This window comes from Lineus longissimus, chromosome 1 (genome assembly GCF_910592395.1).
Source record: "Lineus longissimus chromosome 1, tnLinLong1.2, whole genome shotgun sequence".
Classification (NCBI taxonomy): Eukaryota; Metazoa; Nemertea; class Pilidiophora; order Heteronemertea; family Lineidae; genus Lineus; species Lineus longissimus.
This window is the reverse complement of record NC_088308.1, coordinates 11,827,310-11,843,254: the sequence shown is the minus strand read 5'-3', so window position 1 is coordinate 11,843,254 and position 15,945 is coordinate 11,827,310. Positions and strand designations below refer to the sequence as shown.

Sequence of the window (15,945 nt, the reverse complement as noted above, 5' to 3'; positions counted from 1 at the left end):
AAGTTCACAAATTTGGTAGCCCGATGGCCTGGGGCTACTCATGATGCATTTATCTGGAATAATTGTCACCTTAGCACACATTTTGAGCATGGAGAATTTCCCGTTGGCCAGCTGCTCGGAGACCGTGCATATCTGCTGCGCCCTTGGCTTCTTACTCCTATCCAGCACCCTAGAGACGAAGCGGAAAGGAGTTATAACAGGAATCACAGAAGGACTCGACAGAAGATTGAAGGGACATTTGGTAGATGGAAAATGAGGTGGTTATGCCTTCACCGAAATGGTAAAACTTTCCGTCATTCTAATTTTTCTTACTAGTTTGAATATGTTGAATACAAAGGATGACCCAATAAAATGTCCAAATGTAATGGTGAATCCATTAGCTTTTGGACATTTTATTGGGTAACCCTGTAGTTTAGGCGCAAGCAATTAAACAGATCTTCGTGCAAATGCTCAACTGCGACGTAAATTTTCATCAGTTTATTATTAAGTTTCACTTATGAGTGTCGAAGGTGATCACTAGGTTTTTACCAGCTAATCTTTCTGCAGCTATACAAAAAGTACTTTTGAACAGTATATTTTTTTAACAAAGGTGTTGAGAGCATATGCGTCATCTTCACCAAATTAACCGATACGGTTTGTGCCCGAACTAACAATCTTCGACAAAAATGCAGTTTTCTTTATTTCTTATTTCAGGTGGAGCTCTAACACTGAGACCAGAGAGATGCTTAAAGGTCATTACTGCTACAGCTGTTTTGCATAACATATGTGAGGAAAATGGTGTGCCCCTTCAGCCTAATGCACCCCCAAATGTCGACGACAACCCAGACAATGACATGAACCCTCCTCTTCCGAATAACCCAAACGATGGTGAAATAATAAGAAATGAGATAATCAGAAACCACTTTGCAAATTAAGGTCGAATAGCATGATACTGATGTATCTATACAGGGTGTCTCAGAAAGTTGGTCGGGTTCAACAGTTTCACATATTTATTTCTTATCTTCATTCGACAAATCATTTCAGTAAAGTGCAAATTTACTATTATATCGTTTGTGCATTAAACTGAAAAAAGTTTTCATATTCCCCATTCGGTTCCCCCACTTTATAACTCCCTAGGCGTAAATTTTCGATTTTACCTAAATACATTACCGGCAAACTTTCTGGGACACCCCGTATAAGCATGATAATTCTTCATTAAGAAGTAATCATTAAATCGCCTTTGAACCTTCAAAATTTCAAATACCGTAAAACTGTGCCTTATGGGGGCTAGTTTGCCACATGCAGATAACAAAATCGCGTCCATTTAAAAAGAAGTTATTCCATCAACAGTACTTTATTTTATGTTCTAATCAATGAGTTTAATCAAAAATAATACTGTTGATAGAATAACCATTTAAAAAAAACTACGCAATGTCTTTCATGTTCATCTTGTTTATGTCACCAAGTAGCCCCCAAAAAGGCAAAGTTTTAATATTTCCAACACAAGTTAGTGATGAAACACGAAACTAGTTTAAGTTCACATTTACTTTAATTAACTGTATGTACTAGAAGTACTATTATAGCTGATATAGTTGAAAGCTGGGAAATTTATTGGTGTCGTGTACATCTACAGTTAGAAAGATGATAAGTTAGTGAACTCGTCTGATGTGGTACCATCCTGAGCTTCAGGTTTTTGATACTCCTACGTCCCATACAAAACCCTGAGAAAATCCATTAGAATCGACAGCGAAGGGTGGCTGTTCTGATAACCTGATATACTGTGCGTAATGTATGTATATATAGTGTTTTATATGACAATAAAATGTATATGAATAAAGTTTAAGATAATCCTATCGTTAAATCGTTTTATACTTCATCGATTCTATGCTGTTAAACATTGTGTAGACGTGTAATTGTGTTTTAATTAAGTAGTGAAATAAATTTGCAGCGGGGTGCGCGCAATACGAAGGAACAGCACTGAAAAATTCAGAATTTTCATAAATACCCGGATGTTCTAAAAATAGCAACTAATGAAAATACGCGTTTCATGGCGCTGATTGACGCCATCTTTGAAATTTAACTAACCTACCTCGGACCCGAGCCCTATGGCGCAAAAGACTACAATTGATAGTGCATCTGAGAGCATTAATTCCTGGGTCCGTGGTTTACGATTTTCCGAGACTCAAATACAACCGACGCTCTGATTGGGCGCTTTTTTTTCTACCGCTACAATCGGTGGGCATGGATTTCCCCAGGGGTTTGTAATAGCGAGAGCTGGAGCATATGGAAAACCACTGGGTGCCGAGGATGGATGTGGTACATGTATGGCTAACAGCAGGGCGTTTCACTCCGTGCTCATCGGTGGAATGACGAGTTGCCGCGTCGCGTTCTTGTTGCCAGCGTGCCTCGTCAATACGGAGTCGTCTCATCTCTGCGTCAAGACGTCGTTCCTCCAACTGGAGTCGTTTTTTCTCGACATCCAACCGCTCCTTTTCAATTGCGAGCAATTGCTCCGATACTACTGTAGTACCAGCATGACCAGTGGTTCTTTTGTTTCTGGCGGATGTTGATGGGATGGGAGACGGTGTTCTCTGTCTTTTGGATGTAGCCGTAGATGTCGACCGTGGCCTATGACTTTGAGCCAAGTCATAATCGTCTTCGGTAACCGCCGAGTCAAACATGTCCTGTAAAAAATGCATTTTATGTTCAGTTTTGATAAAGCCTCTGTAATCCGGACTATGCCCAAGTGTTCTTTGTTGTGGAAGCCTTTTCATGTTATTTGCTTGTTCTATTGAGTTTAATCAAAAATAAAGTGTTTTGATTGTTGTTTATAAATGTTGAACTTCTTTCCTTCTTTTTCTAATTTACTGTATCATCGGCTTTAGAAAAAGGAGAGTAAACAATACAAAAAGTTCGCCTAAAGTTTGCCTTTCATCACACACAATGAGGTCTTTATTGGGTGGGATAAATAAAGACTAGTAAATGCTTTTACTTCATTTCTGCTGTACAAATGTATAAGGCTTCACTGTGTAAAACTGAAGTAAACACATTTACTAGTCGTTATTCATCCCACCCATTAAATCGGTCACCTTTTACTTACCTGAGTTTCGTCATCAGTGTCCTCCTCGTGCTCTTGAACCAGAATGTTGGCTTTCTGGCAACTGGTTTATCCTTTGGTACATCCGTATCTATCCCACCATCAATTCCCTGGGTTCGTATAACCCCCAGCAGGCCGACAATCCGGTTGTCGACGTCCGTTAGTTGTTCGACAGGCGTATCCTTTAACGGCACATTACCAGTTTCGTTCACAGTCTTTTTAATACCAGTGGCTTTTCTCTTGGTTCGTGTTTTAAGATCCTCCCACTTCTTTTTAATTTCGTCTACAGTCCGAAGACAGGTCGATGCAGCATTTACGTGATCGGTGATCTTTTTCCACGTTTCGTTTTTCCTCTGCATAGTCACAGAATCACCGAACTTCCCGTTTATTATGGAGTAGTATTTTTCAACATCATTCAACAGCACCCTTTTCTCTGTTTCCGAAAAATTCGCCTTTCGTTTCTGCTTGGCAGAAGACATGACTCAATAATGTAGGGCTATACAGTACCGTAGGCCTAAGACACGGCGATTATCCTGCTTACCGCAAAATAGTTACATGCAGAATGGCCAATTCTTAGAGGCATTCACGGTTACATAACCATTTGCGCGGTCACTTATACTGGCGTTGACAACTTAAAGGGGATCTGACGGTTTGGGGTTAAAACGGCTTTCTCTTGGCTTATTGTTTGCATTATATTCATTAAAATACAGTCACGCACGTTTAATGCGCAAAAATACATCACCCGTGAAGTTATTTGGGCTTTTGGTCGAAAACGCACAAGATTGTCTGAACTCGCCAAGAAATGCTATAAATAGATCCGTGACATCACTCCGAGAACGCTGTTCCTGGAGCACTTCAAGAAAACATGGCGGCGAATGAGGATTACTCGAGCGATTTTAGCGATTTTAGCACGGATTCTGATCTGAATGCGAGAGGATTCATCGATTACGGCGATGGAGATGACCAAGGAGATCAAGAAGCTAATGAAGACCCCGATCAATTTGGACCATACATGTTTGAACCGGTGTTTGAAGGTGAAGAAGGCGCCGCCGATATCGACATCGATGAGGACGACGAAAATGACATGAGATGGCGACTTGATCCTGCTCGTTTGGGAGAATGGTGAGCTCCGAATGCCGTGACTATGAATGATTATGAGAACTCGGGAATGGAAAGAATTCTGTTTTCTCTGTGGATGTTTGTAGTTGGGCTTTGGTTCTATGGTCGGTCATTTTGCATCCACCTCCACCCTCCATGTAAAACAGTACACTGCACATGGTACACACCACAGCCAGCTTGGCTGAGAGTATCAGGGAGTGCAACCACTTGTACAAATATACATGCACGCCCCAAACATCTTGTTGCAGTGAACAAACAGGTTGATTAATAAATGATAACAAGAAGGCATTATTTGATTTGATAGTTCCTTGACTGTATTTACAAATACGATGGCAATGCATCATGATGAAAATTTACATGTTTAAGTAACTTGTAAAAATATACAATACAACACAGCTTTCTTATAATCATTGTCATCTTTTTGCAGGTGCAAATGTGGCAACTGCCAAACACTGCCAAAGGTGAAGGAGAACAACTGTTGCAAGGAACGTGATCAAGTCCTGAACAAGATTGCAGAGATTGGCGAGGAAGAGCGCAGAAATAACGGGGAGCCGAAATGCATTACCGAACACCCGGGATTTGACTCAGTGTGTTTAAGTGTCTGGTCATTACAGACTGCTTGGCTGTATTATAGACAGCAGTACAAGGGGAGAGCTTTTGATGGACCGCAAAATGACAAATATAGACACATTTCATACAGACAATTGGTGCGGTGGTGTTGGGGATACATAGGGAAAGACAACCGTGTTGTGTTGCCATCGTGTGCATTATCCTGTGTCCGAGCACACTTCCCCCCACCTGGGGAGGAAGAACAGTTTCAGTTCCGTGGGTTCATGGCAGCAGGGGTTCAGGAGAATCCACAACTCTGATTCAGACGTGATTGAAGCGTGATCTAAAAGCTGTAACTGCCTCCCTCATATCTGGCTTTACAAATGATGCAGAAAGTGGCGGTGGCTCTGGTCTGCTTGTAATGGTTCGCTGTGTGTACACTAGTTCCATTAGATTCTGAAAGCAGTCTTCAACGTAATCTGGAAGTGGAAATAGAATAAACATATTAGTACATAATTATTGTTATTTCATTGTCAACATGATAGAACTTTGTTATGAATAAGTCATCTAATAATACAGTCATTCCTAAATATTTATTTGTTTGTTGTTTATATATTTCTAAAGCAAGAGAGCACATTAGAACTCACTGTATGTTGCTCCAACTAGGATTTTCTTGACTGCATATCCCCGGCCTTGTACTTTGGAAAGTCGATCTTGTAGCGATTTTCACCAGCCATTGTTATAGCCTGAGGTCTACCAGCATTCTCATTATAATGGAGAGCAGCAAGACGGAGCCTGAAAAGGATAGTGCAGTAAATTATCAGTAATTTCTCTCACAGTGCAACATGTAGCTTTTACAGGGTTTGATGTGAGCCCCCCCCCCCCAGAAAAAACACTTTTGGCAGTTCTCAACTGCAGAGATGTGACCAGTCGGCGACTACCATACAGTGTTGCAGCCACCATACCGTGAAGGAATACCGATATGAGATAGGACCAACTGGAGACATTGTCACAGCCGCTAGGTTTTCTGTACTAACTAGATTAGTGCTCAATGCACAAGTACATACCAGCAATTCACTTTGAAAACCTGGAGGCCTACTTGGTATTGATATTTCTCATCTCCAGCTAACATTTGTGTTCACTCACCTACTATACATTCCGCTGTGCGAGAATTTAATCATCTTCGGGGCAAAGTGGTTCAGAACACTGTGGTATGCTTCTACTCCACTGGTCTGTCCCAAGGCTGACATTTTGCTGATGTCATTCAGCAGCATTTTCTTCGTCAAGAGATCGACAAGCTCGTCGCACACTTCTGTTCCTGAAAAATCACCACACAAAAATATAGTAAATGTGCAGCTAAATAAATTTACATGTGTACCACAAAAATAATTGCTTGTCTTTGAGCAAAATAGAGCTCTACTTAACTCATTTGACATATGTGGCAGTGAACCCGTAATGCACCCCCACAAAAAGAGTAATTTGGTGGATCTTGCGTATCGATTCAACGTGCTCTCATTTGAAATCTAACCGACGTAAGCATCACATTTTGATAACCTACTCTTTTTCAACCATTTCCTTCGTTTACCCTTCAGCCGCCCATGCACACAGTTCTTGTGCTTATTTTGGATGTGGTCTACACATGCCAGCCACTTCTTTTTAATCATCTCTCTGTCACCTTCAGGGGAGGACATCACGCACCAGTAGAGGTGGTATTTGATGCTTTTGATCCAGTCTCTGATGGATTCCATCCCCTTCTTCTTGGCCAGTTTCTCCATCTTCTTGCATAGACCTAGAGAAACAAGTATATTAAATATTAGTAAGAAAATAGACAATACTAGTAGTTAATCTAGAAGGTATTGGACTTGAATTGAAATCTACCCAATGCCAAGTCCAGAAAAAGTATGTGCAGAAACCGGTCACTGTCATCCACATCTCACTTTTCTGCATTATTCTCTGCCGATTCGGGGACGAATTTCCATTCAGTGGCTCAATAATAACCATCACCTCCCAAAAAGACCAACACTATCATATTGAAATACTGTGAAAAACACGGATGTTCTGAATTTAATACGCACCTTTGACGACATGCCAACAATCAAAGTAATGGGTCACTTTCCAACTCTCCTTGATCCACTTGGCCAATGATCTGTGCCGGTCTGTTATCACTGCCTTTATACTGTAATCCTTGAAAAAGGGGGCACTCCTTTTTATCCCAACGAGCTCCATGTTGGTGCTGGCTTGCTTTGGTGCCTCATTACTCTGCAACAAAAAAAAGAAATTACTGCGAGTGAGACAATTACACATGTGTGATCTTACAAAGTCTCAACACTTTTGACACATCTCTGCAAAATATTGATTCTAAAAAGCAATTATATATCAAAGCAGGTGATTGGAAAGGAAAAGTACTCACCTGTACTAACTCAATTGACAACAGTTTGTTGATGTCAAGCTCCATAAAAACGTAACTGCCAAATTTGGCACTATGCCCCATGGAGTCGCACCGTCCGTCTCCTCCTATCACCAATTCCTTGTCCTGCAGGGATTCCATAAGTGTTGCTTGTGATTGCTTCCAAGTATTTTCCACTGCCGTGTGCAAATACTTCGTCTGGTGACGGTAAAAGGTCCTTGCAACACAACTCTTGATGTTTAGGAAGCTGAAAATTCAACATAATTGTTTAACTTCGAGAAGAACTTACTTATTTTCCAAAGACAGCCAATCAGATTTTCTTATAATTTTATGGTCAACCCTAAGTGAATGAATAAAATTGGCTGTCATGTACTAATTGGCATAGCACATTTGAAGGAGCAAACTAATTTCAAACTTAACTGCAAAACATTCAATGATTGTACAGTCAGCAGCACACTGAAGAGGTTGCTCACCTGAAGAGTCGGAGGACCTTGCTTGTCAGAGAGCCCGAAAACAGGATGGCACCACTCAGGAGAATGTTCAGTATCGGCATGGCTCCGACTTTGGGCTGACTGTCCCACTCCCTGGTGCTGCCACATTTACTGCACTTTGCCCTGAACGTAACCATGGAGCCAAAAACCCGCTTCGAAATACTTGTGGGATGACTGCAAGTGGTACAGGTATCAAAGAGCTCCACCAGAGCAGACTCAAAGACAATATACTTTGGTTCCTGATGCGGAGGAACTGGTTCATTTCTGAAATAAAGACATTGTTTATCATATCATTCTATTTGTCGTGAATTCTATTTTTGATAATCATTCAGCAACACCATGGTTCTGAATAACTACTGCTGAATTGTGAATTATATTAAGACATCTCAGGTTGCACCCGCATTGCAGAAAGTAGTAGAAGGAGGCCATGTAGTACTGTGAGTTGTTTTTAAATTCAGGCCTGAAATATCCCAGCATGAATAGCTTTCAAAGATTCAATCATGTTAACTTACTGTATTTCATCAAATGCCACCTGAGTGAGGCAGTCCTCATCGTCGGAGTCCTGAATCTCCATGTCCTCCTCTGGAAGGTAATCTGCATCATTTGGATCATCTTCTGCCCCATCATCAGTGTACTCCATATCATTATCAGTCAAGTCATCATCCTCTCCGTCACCAGACCTATCCCTGGCTTTCTTCCTCGGTGGCTCTGGGTCTGTTAGAAGAGAGCATTGAATCCCTACAGACCTATAGGGAGGCCTCATCCTTCTGGGTGTCTGGGTGCCTGAAATAATAATTAATGATATAGGCTAGTAATAGTTTAAATAGCCTCAACTTACTTGGTACTGTAACTTGCAGCAACTGATGAATTAGGCCTATGACTAGCTCTCTCAATGTCTCAAACCTCCTTGAGCTTCACTAATAAAAACTATGCTGAGTAGGCCTCATCACTTCTTATGTAGCTGAATCAATAGTATGTTATTAATACGTACGCTTTGATACCAGATCTACTTTTGGAGCAACCTCCACAGCATCACAATCAACAATGATGTCGACAGGTGAATCAGCTGGATCAGGGCCATGGGGAATCTCTCGTGCCTCAACATTTGCAGCATCCTCTTTCTCCTTGACAACCAACTCCGATATGGCATCATTAGCAAGACGGCGCCTCTCCCGATTTCGAAATGCCGCCCTTGGCCTCTGTGGGGTACTCTCATTCTCCGAAACCAGGTGAATGGTTGGCACAGCCCAATCTGTTCGTTGCAATCTGAAAAATAGATGATACAGTTCAATATACATGTATGTAGCCTACTCACTCTACATACCATGCTGATGCTCTAATAATTATAGTATAGGCCTAGTTAGCATATGCTCAGCAGTTTGGTCACATCAATCAATCATCAGTGGTGAAGGGTCAAGATCATGAGATCATCCTCTGATCTGCAACATTGAAAAGCAAGAGTAATAATAATAACAAACACTCACTTTTTTGCGTAGCCAGTGTTATACTTCATCAGATTCTTGAAGCAGTCATCTTTGAAGTGTTTATAGCACAGAACGCTGCCATTCACGCTATCCGACGGTTCCCATTTGTCTCGTTTCGCCTTCACAAAACGGGTCCATTTTCGCCGCAATTCCGCAGTCTTTTGCCTCACTTCTTCGGTCGTTCCGTCCTTCAACTTCTTCGGATCGGGAAACTCAAAAAGTCTGTTGTCTCGATGGCTGCAGTTTGCAGCAACACACTGTTTAACCATGCTCAAACTCTGATCGCTTTGTAAGTTGATAAATGATAAATGATGTATGGAAATTCCCGGATGTGAATCGTGCGTTCTCGGTATGACGTCACGGACTAAGTTTTTTGCGCGCGTAATTCGAACTGTTTTTCTTTGACAAGGTACATTTGGACGCGTGTTACACAATGATGGTTCGGAAGAGCGGATTTAAAATTTGGGTTTTTGAACTTGAATACCTAGTAAAACGAATTAAATTACTGAAATTAAAAAATTCCAACCCGTCAGATCCCCTTTAACATTGCGTCTAGTTTTGTGACTACGACGCAACGCAAGTTGCGGTTCCCCGCAACTGTCAGTTGCGTGCACGCAAATTTGCTTGCGTTGCGTGAAGTTGGTGAATAAGGCCCCAGATGTCTTTGATGTGGCACACATAGGAGTATCAATCTACGTGTCCTTGATATGCTACACAAGTGTCTTTGCTTTGGTTTGTCTTTATTTGCGGTAATAACCGCCCATATACCTCCCCAATTTTATGAGAAAAAAATTCGCGTCGGGCAAACTTGAATAGAAGGGCAGAGACATGTATTCATCCACGACCGGAAGTGTGGCACAAGCTCATGGACCAAAGTGGAATTAATTCTCAATCTGTGGTTGATTCTTAATCTACAGAGTCAGGCCATCATAGAAATATGCTTTTTGATAATATATTTAAGAAAATGTGGTCTCACTGGTCAGTTTAGAACTTGTACTTTGACAGGGCCATATCAATGCGCCAGGTACGTTTTGATGGATATGGTGTACGGAAATCTCTTTTTCTCAGGCAATCGGTAATGGAATGTTTTTAAACTTTATTATGCTATTGGCAAAGGGTTCTTCTTGACGCATATACAATTTTGTGCAGATTGATTGGTCCAATGAGTACTTTTTTTACCAAAACTTATGCACAGCAATGTACACGTAACGTACACATGTTTTAATAGAGGACTCTGGCCAGAAGAAAGTTAGTTTTTTTTATTTTCCTCATGAACATCGATAAACTCAAAAAGACTGATTCCGTGACGACCGTTGGCACTGATATCGGCATTCACTGACCATTTCTTCATGTACCAACTAGTGTTTGAAAATGTATGACCAAGTATGTCCCTTAAAGAGTTAATTTATCATCCTCTTTTTCATGATACATACTACCAATTTCTCGGACTTGAAGTTCCCAGGCTGACCCAAAGACTTCCTTCCAAATTTCAGAAAGCCCATACATTCCATTTCCAGACCCCCAACTCGAAAACACCACCCTCCAACAAACCATCCCCTCAGCGGGGGACACCGCATCTACTGATGCCTTGTTAAAATACTGATATTCTGGAGAAAATATCTATAGAGGTCCCAAGAGGTGATCAACTTGGTTACCTAAACAATACCAGCACTAATAAATCTATGCCATAAATATCATTTCCACAAGAGATATCTTGAAACTTTACTCTGTAGGAGGGACTGCAGTAACGGGGGAAGGGGAGGGGCTGATTGTTAAAACTTACCTTGTCAGATCTACATTCCTTGGTTCTTCTACCTGAAGATGAGGAGTTCTAGTTTCTGGTCTGCTGAAACAAAAAGGCTCTCAAAGTTAGAGGTGGGTAAGCACTGAGATAATTTCAAAATCTCAATATAGTTTTACAGAAACCAAATAATACAGTATGGGTAAATGCCAAAACATTGGGACATCCAAAGTCAAGAAATAGGAACATGTTGAAATTTAAGGATAGCTGTCCCTAAATTGTTCTCCTATTATCACACTTTGCTTTCTGAATATTGTTAGCCAATACTAATTTTCTGGGGCAGGACACTATCTTTGCAATTGCCACTTCCATCCAACCTATACAGAGCTAAAGTAAACACAAAAATTGACATATTTAGAATTAACCTGTCCAATTATATTAGAAAAATACTGCTTTCAAAATATTTTGTTTATTTTGAGACTGAAAATCAAATTTCAATACTGACTTTTGTAAAAGATCACAATTCTGAATAGATGGTACTGATTTTTTTATAATGTTCATGTCCTGGAACAAGAGGAAAATAATGAAATCCAGGCCTACCTGCTGTCTTTCCTTTGACATTTCTGAATGTGCTTGTTGAAGTAGTCTTTCCGTACAAAAGTTTTTTCACAACAGGGGCAGTGAAAATGGGACTCTTCCTGACTGGTTTCTGTACCGGTATGTGGCAAACGGCATATGACAGAGTGTAAACCTAAAAAAAACAATTGCAAAACATTTCAAAATAAATATACATACTATTACGTATAATATTGTATCTGTATGTTTTTACTGTACAGATATATACCCCCGAATGGGACCTTTCTGTAAATACAAACAGGGATGTTATATTTGGAGCATTGTACTGAAAATAAAATGTAAATGAAAATAAAATGGCCATCGACCATGTGCTCACTTACTGTCACTTCAATGAAAATGAATAATAATAAGGTTACTGAAATGTTACATTATGCTAAAAAGTAAGTCAACAGTAATTAAAATATTGTAACCTATTTCACTTTCATTTTTACATTAATTAGATTGCCACTGCCAGTTATACCGCAACACTTTTAAAATGAAATTGCAACGAGCTGTTGTTCTTGCCTATTCTATTGGACCCGGGGTAAATATTATTAGAAATCGCTCAATGCACTATTTTGAGTCAAGCATTTTTGAACAACTAACAGTTCAAATTGCCTTCTACATCCTGAAATACATTATTTTGGTGGATTCAAATGTAGATAGAGATGCCCAATAATGACCAGACTTTTAGACTTTCAACAGTAACCACCCAGTGCTAATGTTGGTCAAAGTTAATATGTCCACAGCCAGTCAGCCTATATTGGTACATTTGTACCTTACAAAATATTATTATGGTTCCCGATCCAGTAAGATCGGGAACCATATTGTTTCTGGTCATAGTGTCTGCGTGTGTGTGTGCGTGTGTGCGTGTATGTGTCCGTCCGTCACGCCTTCATATCTTATCTCCCTCAACAGCTACAGCTCTGAAAACTCACGCACACTCCCACCATGCGCCAGACACTATCCTAAAACAGAAATGCATTACCCCTAGTACGCACATTCAATAGTACATGTCAACAGGGCCACAGTAAAGCATGGAAAATGTATACATAAACAATGAATGAGTGACCTATATAATGACCCGATGGTAAAGCATGCATTCAGGTGAACAACAATAATGCTTGTAATAATAGCATGTAAACAACACTATCCTAACACATATGAAATCAAGAACTAATTGTCCCTGAAAAGAATTTATGTTCAGGTATACTCAGAATGTTTATCGAACTTGCACAAAAACAATCCCGAGTCATCTAGCTGCTTCCATGCCTACCAGTTCCACGGACGATTCCCATGCCTATCCGGATTGCCTTCCTGATACTAAAATTGTAGAGTTGCAGTCCTCGTTGTGAAGTCACATGGATGTCATCTCCTGTAATGCTGTTACTTAGGTTCACCAAAATCGTACGATCGTGCTTGTAAGCTTTGATGTTTGGTTCAGAATCAATGAGTGTCCTTATTTTCATATTAAAGAGCTGGCGCCATTCCTCAAATTTCTCAAAAATGTTCTGGTTTCGACTACGACGGCGGCGCCCCACCACAAGGCATATCACGACAGCCTTAACAGGCAATGCTTTGGCAAGTGTAACTAAACGTTCCGCCAAAATGTTTACATCCACTTCCGATTTCGCATCACATAGATCATTGGTTCCGAGTTCAAGAATTACTAGGTCTGGCTCCGTCTCAGTGACAGTTCTATTAATCAAAGACGGCTCTGTGATCTTGAGTCCGCCACGGCCTTTGATAAAAATGTTCTCTCTTGGTAGGCCAATATCAGGCCCAAAGTCAACACGATCAGGGTGTTTTTGGCGTTTTTTAATTAAGTAATCTCTGTACCTGCGTGTAAATGAGTGGCCAGCCACTAGGATTTTCATTTTTCAATAATGCATGCTTGGTCTTTCTCACGCACCAATGTACATGATGTACTCAGTCATACACAGTGCATGCTACTCTACTGCCCTGCATCCATCAGTGGATTTGCTGGTGCCGATTCCCGAGAAACACCTGATGTCCTCCAAAATCATGAAATAAAGTTTATAACCGTTGGTTCATGTCCTGCCGGGGTCGCCAGATGTGTCATTTCATGGGTGACACTGCGCCTCAGGCCTCGTAAACTTTGTATTTAGCAGAAAGAAACCAACTCACTAAATGTCAAGCATGTGGCTGTGCTATATTTTTGTCCAGACTTTTTAACATACATCAAAGTAGTTAGTTATACTACAGACAGGCGGCAGCACCGTACCGCCAGGGGAATAGGGGCCCTCTCAGAGGTACAATACATGAAGTACCATTTAGGGTTAAACTTTCGCCTTTCAACTGCTCAATGTCCTTCACTCTAAAAGCTACCTGTGGCATGCAAATGCCTTTAAATGTCTTTCAACAAGACTGGGGTCAGTTGGGGAGTGAGTGGATGGATATCAGAAAGTCATGGATCTGATCTACCTGAAAGGGGCTGGACAGAAATCTGTCCACCTACATGTCCTACAAGTCCTCATATTGTTGAAAATCTACTGTAACAAAAATACAATGGCATGGCTTCTTCCTAATTAGATGAACAATGGCTGATTTCGGAGTCCTTCCCCCCATGATCAGAGACTAGAACATTATATCCTGAGGGAGGCATAAGCCCACATTCAAAGACTAGGACATACGTTGTACTTCAAACCTATACTATATACAGGAAGATGCAGTATCAAAATAAAGTATTTCAAACAACATATAATTACTACAAGCCACACCCCATGATCAAAGAGTAGACCATCATATCCTGAGGAGGGGGAGGCATATGCCCATATTTAGAGACTAGGACACGATTTGAATTAAAGTCTATTTCCACTGAGAACATAGTGGCAAACCCCTCAGAGGAAGTGCTTGTCACACCAATTACTCAGAAAAATGCAGCATCATTCAAGCCAAATGTGGTCACCTGGTGTATACTCCATTCAGCACAGAGCACGTGGCAAGTACTGCTAGATGAAGATATTTAAGCAGGGAATTCCTGCTTTAACTCTGACGTCAGCTGTTTCCATGAAGCTCATACCCTGTTCAGACTTGCTGGTCAAATTTATCCGATGAAGTACTGTTATTAATGGCAGATGCATAGTGAACCTACATGGATTGTCTTCAAATGAGGGTATACCAAAATTTAGGAACAGACCATAGCTACCTGAGAGGCTGGGAAATCCAGTCAGCTGATGCTTTCCTAGCCGGGTATTTATGGCTACTTAGATAAGTTAAGTGGCTGCCCACATGGGGTCTGTTTGAAGTTACCGCTACTTGGTATGCTCTCGGTGGAAATAGACTTTAGTACTATTCAGACAATGAAACGTTACATCAAGGACTCAAGTGCCACACAAGATATGATAAGAATAATGAGATTGCTGAACATGAGGACAAGCATAAAAAATCCCGATATCCGGGCCTGAACACCATCAAAAGAATGCATAGCCATACGAAGTGAGATTTTTCTCTGAAATTTACCTCTTTGAAAATTTAAGGACTTACCATGTAGGAAAAATAAATAAATGAACTTTATATTTGCCAAATGGTAAATTTCAGACAGAAAAAAAGCACAACCGTCTGACCCAAATCTATAAATCAATTCCTTCTAACCGTGTCCAAGAATAGGCAATTTGAAATTCAACAAAACTGTACAATGTTAACAAGAATGTCTCTTCCACAGGTACTGAGCAACAGTTTCAAAGCAGCTATTAAAATCTGAGGGAGTCCTTGATTTGAGAACAAGTAGTGTCAGGTATCGCTGATGCTGACGTAAAATAACAGTTATTACATGAACCGGATTCTATAGGGCAGTGAGACTATGTAGAGCTGCTGAAGCCAGCAAAGCTCATTTAAAGGGGCTCGGTAGGGTTGGTACTGGTAGTAGTGATTCCCGCACTAAAACAGATGCAGCAGTGAAAGCCGTGTGCCAGAGTGGAGGTAACAGTCAGCAGAACAATGCTGAAATCAAACATTCATTTGTAACTTGAACTTCCACGATGAAACTAAGACATTCAGATCAGTTATAATACATGTGCCAACTCCTATCCAATGGTTTTCAACTTGTCTCTCTTCCAAAATCTCATTGTGCACTACGTTGACCTCCACGCCACGATCCACTCTGGCACACGGCATTCACTGCTGCATCTGTTTTAGTGTGGGAATCACTACCACTAGTAGCAACCCCACCAAGCCCCTAAGTTATTGCTTCTTATATTTCCCTTAAAAAAGAGATTTTTTTCTCTTGGCCTTGACAATGTCATTTCTGACGAAGTCCTTGATGTTTCTCCAGGCTCGTTTTTTTAGGCATGGCTCCTCAGTCTGGCAGCCTTCTACCTCTCTCTTACTGGGACATTTCCCTAGGGCGATATGTTGAGTAAAGTAGTGGCGCACTGCTTGCCGCTGCTCATCTGTCCATGGCACTGAAGAGAAAAAACGTAAGGTCAGCTCATGGCCTTTGA

At 40.8% G+C, this 15,945-nt stretch overlaps 2 protein-coding genes across 7 annotated transcripts in view; both read right to left on the bottom strand.

Annotated features, from left to right (window-relative positions):
• The window catches only part of LOC135488255 (uncharacterized), a 45,910-nt gene that overhangs the window by 27,550 nt on the left and 2,415 nt on the right, over positions 1-15,945 (bottom strand). For 4 of the 6 annotated variants that reach the window (XM_064772791.1, XM_064772831.1, XM_064772823.1 and 1 more), the window contains exons 4-5: positions 11,468-15,906; positions 10,910-10,972 (exon numbers count right to left, since the gene is read on the bottom strand). In XM_064772791.1, coding sequence (XP_064628861.1) covers positions 15,707-15,906 — 200 coding nt within the window. In that variant the 3' untranslated portion in view covers positions 10,910-10,972; positions 11,468-15,706. The remainder of the gene's footprint in view (positions 1-10,909; positions 10,973-11,467; positions 15,907-15,945) is intronic. The other 2 variants (XM_064772815.1, XM_064772807.1) reach the window with 2 other exon arrangements.
• Positions 5,484-7,292, bottom strand: LOC135497205 (uncharacterized). The gene is made up of 5 exons (XM_064786953.1): positions 7,155-7,292; positions 6,820-7,003; positions 6,303-6,533; positions 5,895-6,062; positions 5,484-5,539 (listed from the first exon to the last, which is right to left on the bottom strand). Exons 1-5 carry the CDS (start codon positions 7,290-7,292, stop codon positions 5,484-5,486), a joined length of 777 nt encoding a protein of 258 aa, XP_064643023.1.

What these genes read in the sequence shown, in the direction of transcription:
- LOC135497205 (XM_064786953.1), bottom strand. Translation starts at nt 7,292, where the DNA reads ATGGAATCCCTGCAGGACAAGGAATTGGTGATAGGAGGAGACGGACGG. An exon ending in TTGTTGGCATGTCGTCAAAG is followed by an intron (nt 6,534 to 6,819) that starts GTGCGTATTAAA and finishes TTGTTTCTCTAG; the next exon opens with GTCTATGCAAGAAGATGGAG. An exon ending in CTCGCACAGCGGAATGTATA is followed by an intron (nt 5,540 to 5,894) that starts GTAGGTGAGTGA and finishes TATCCTTTTCAG; the next exon opens with GCTCCGTCTTGCTGCTCTCC.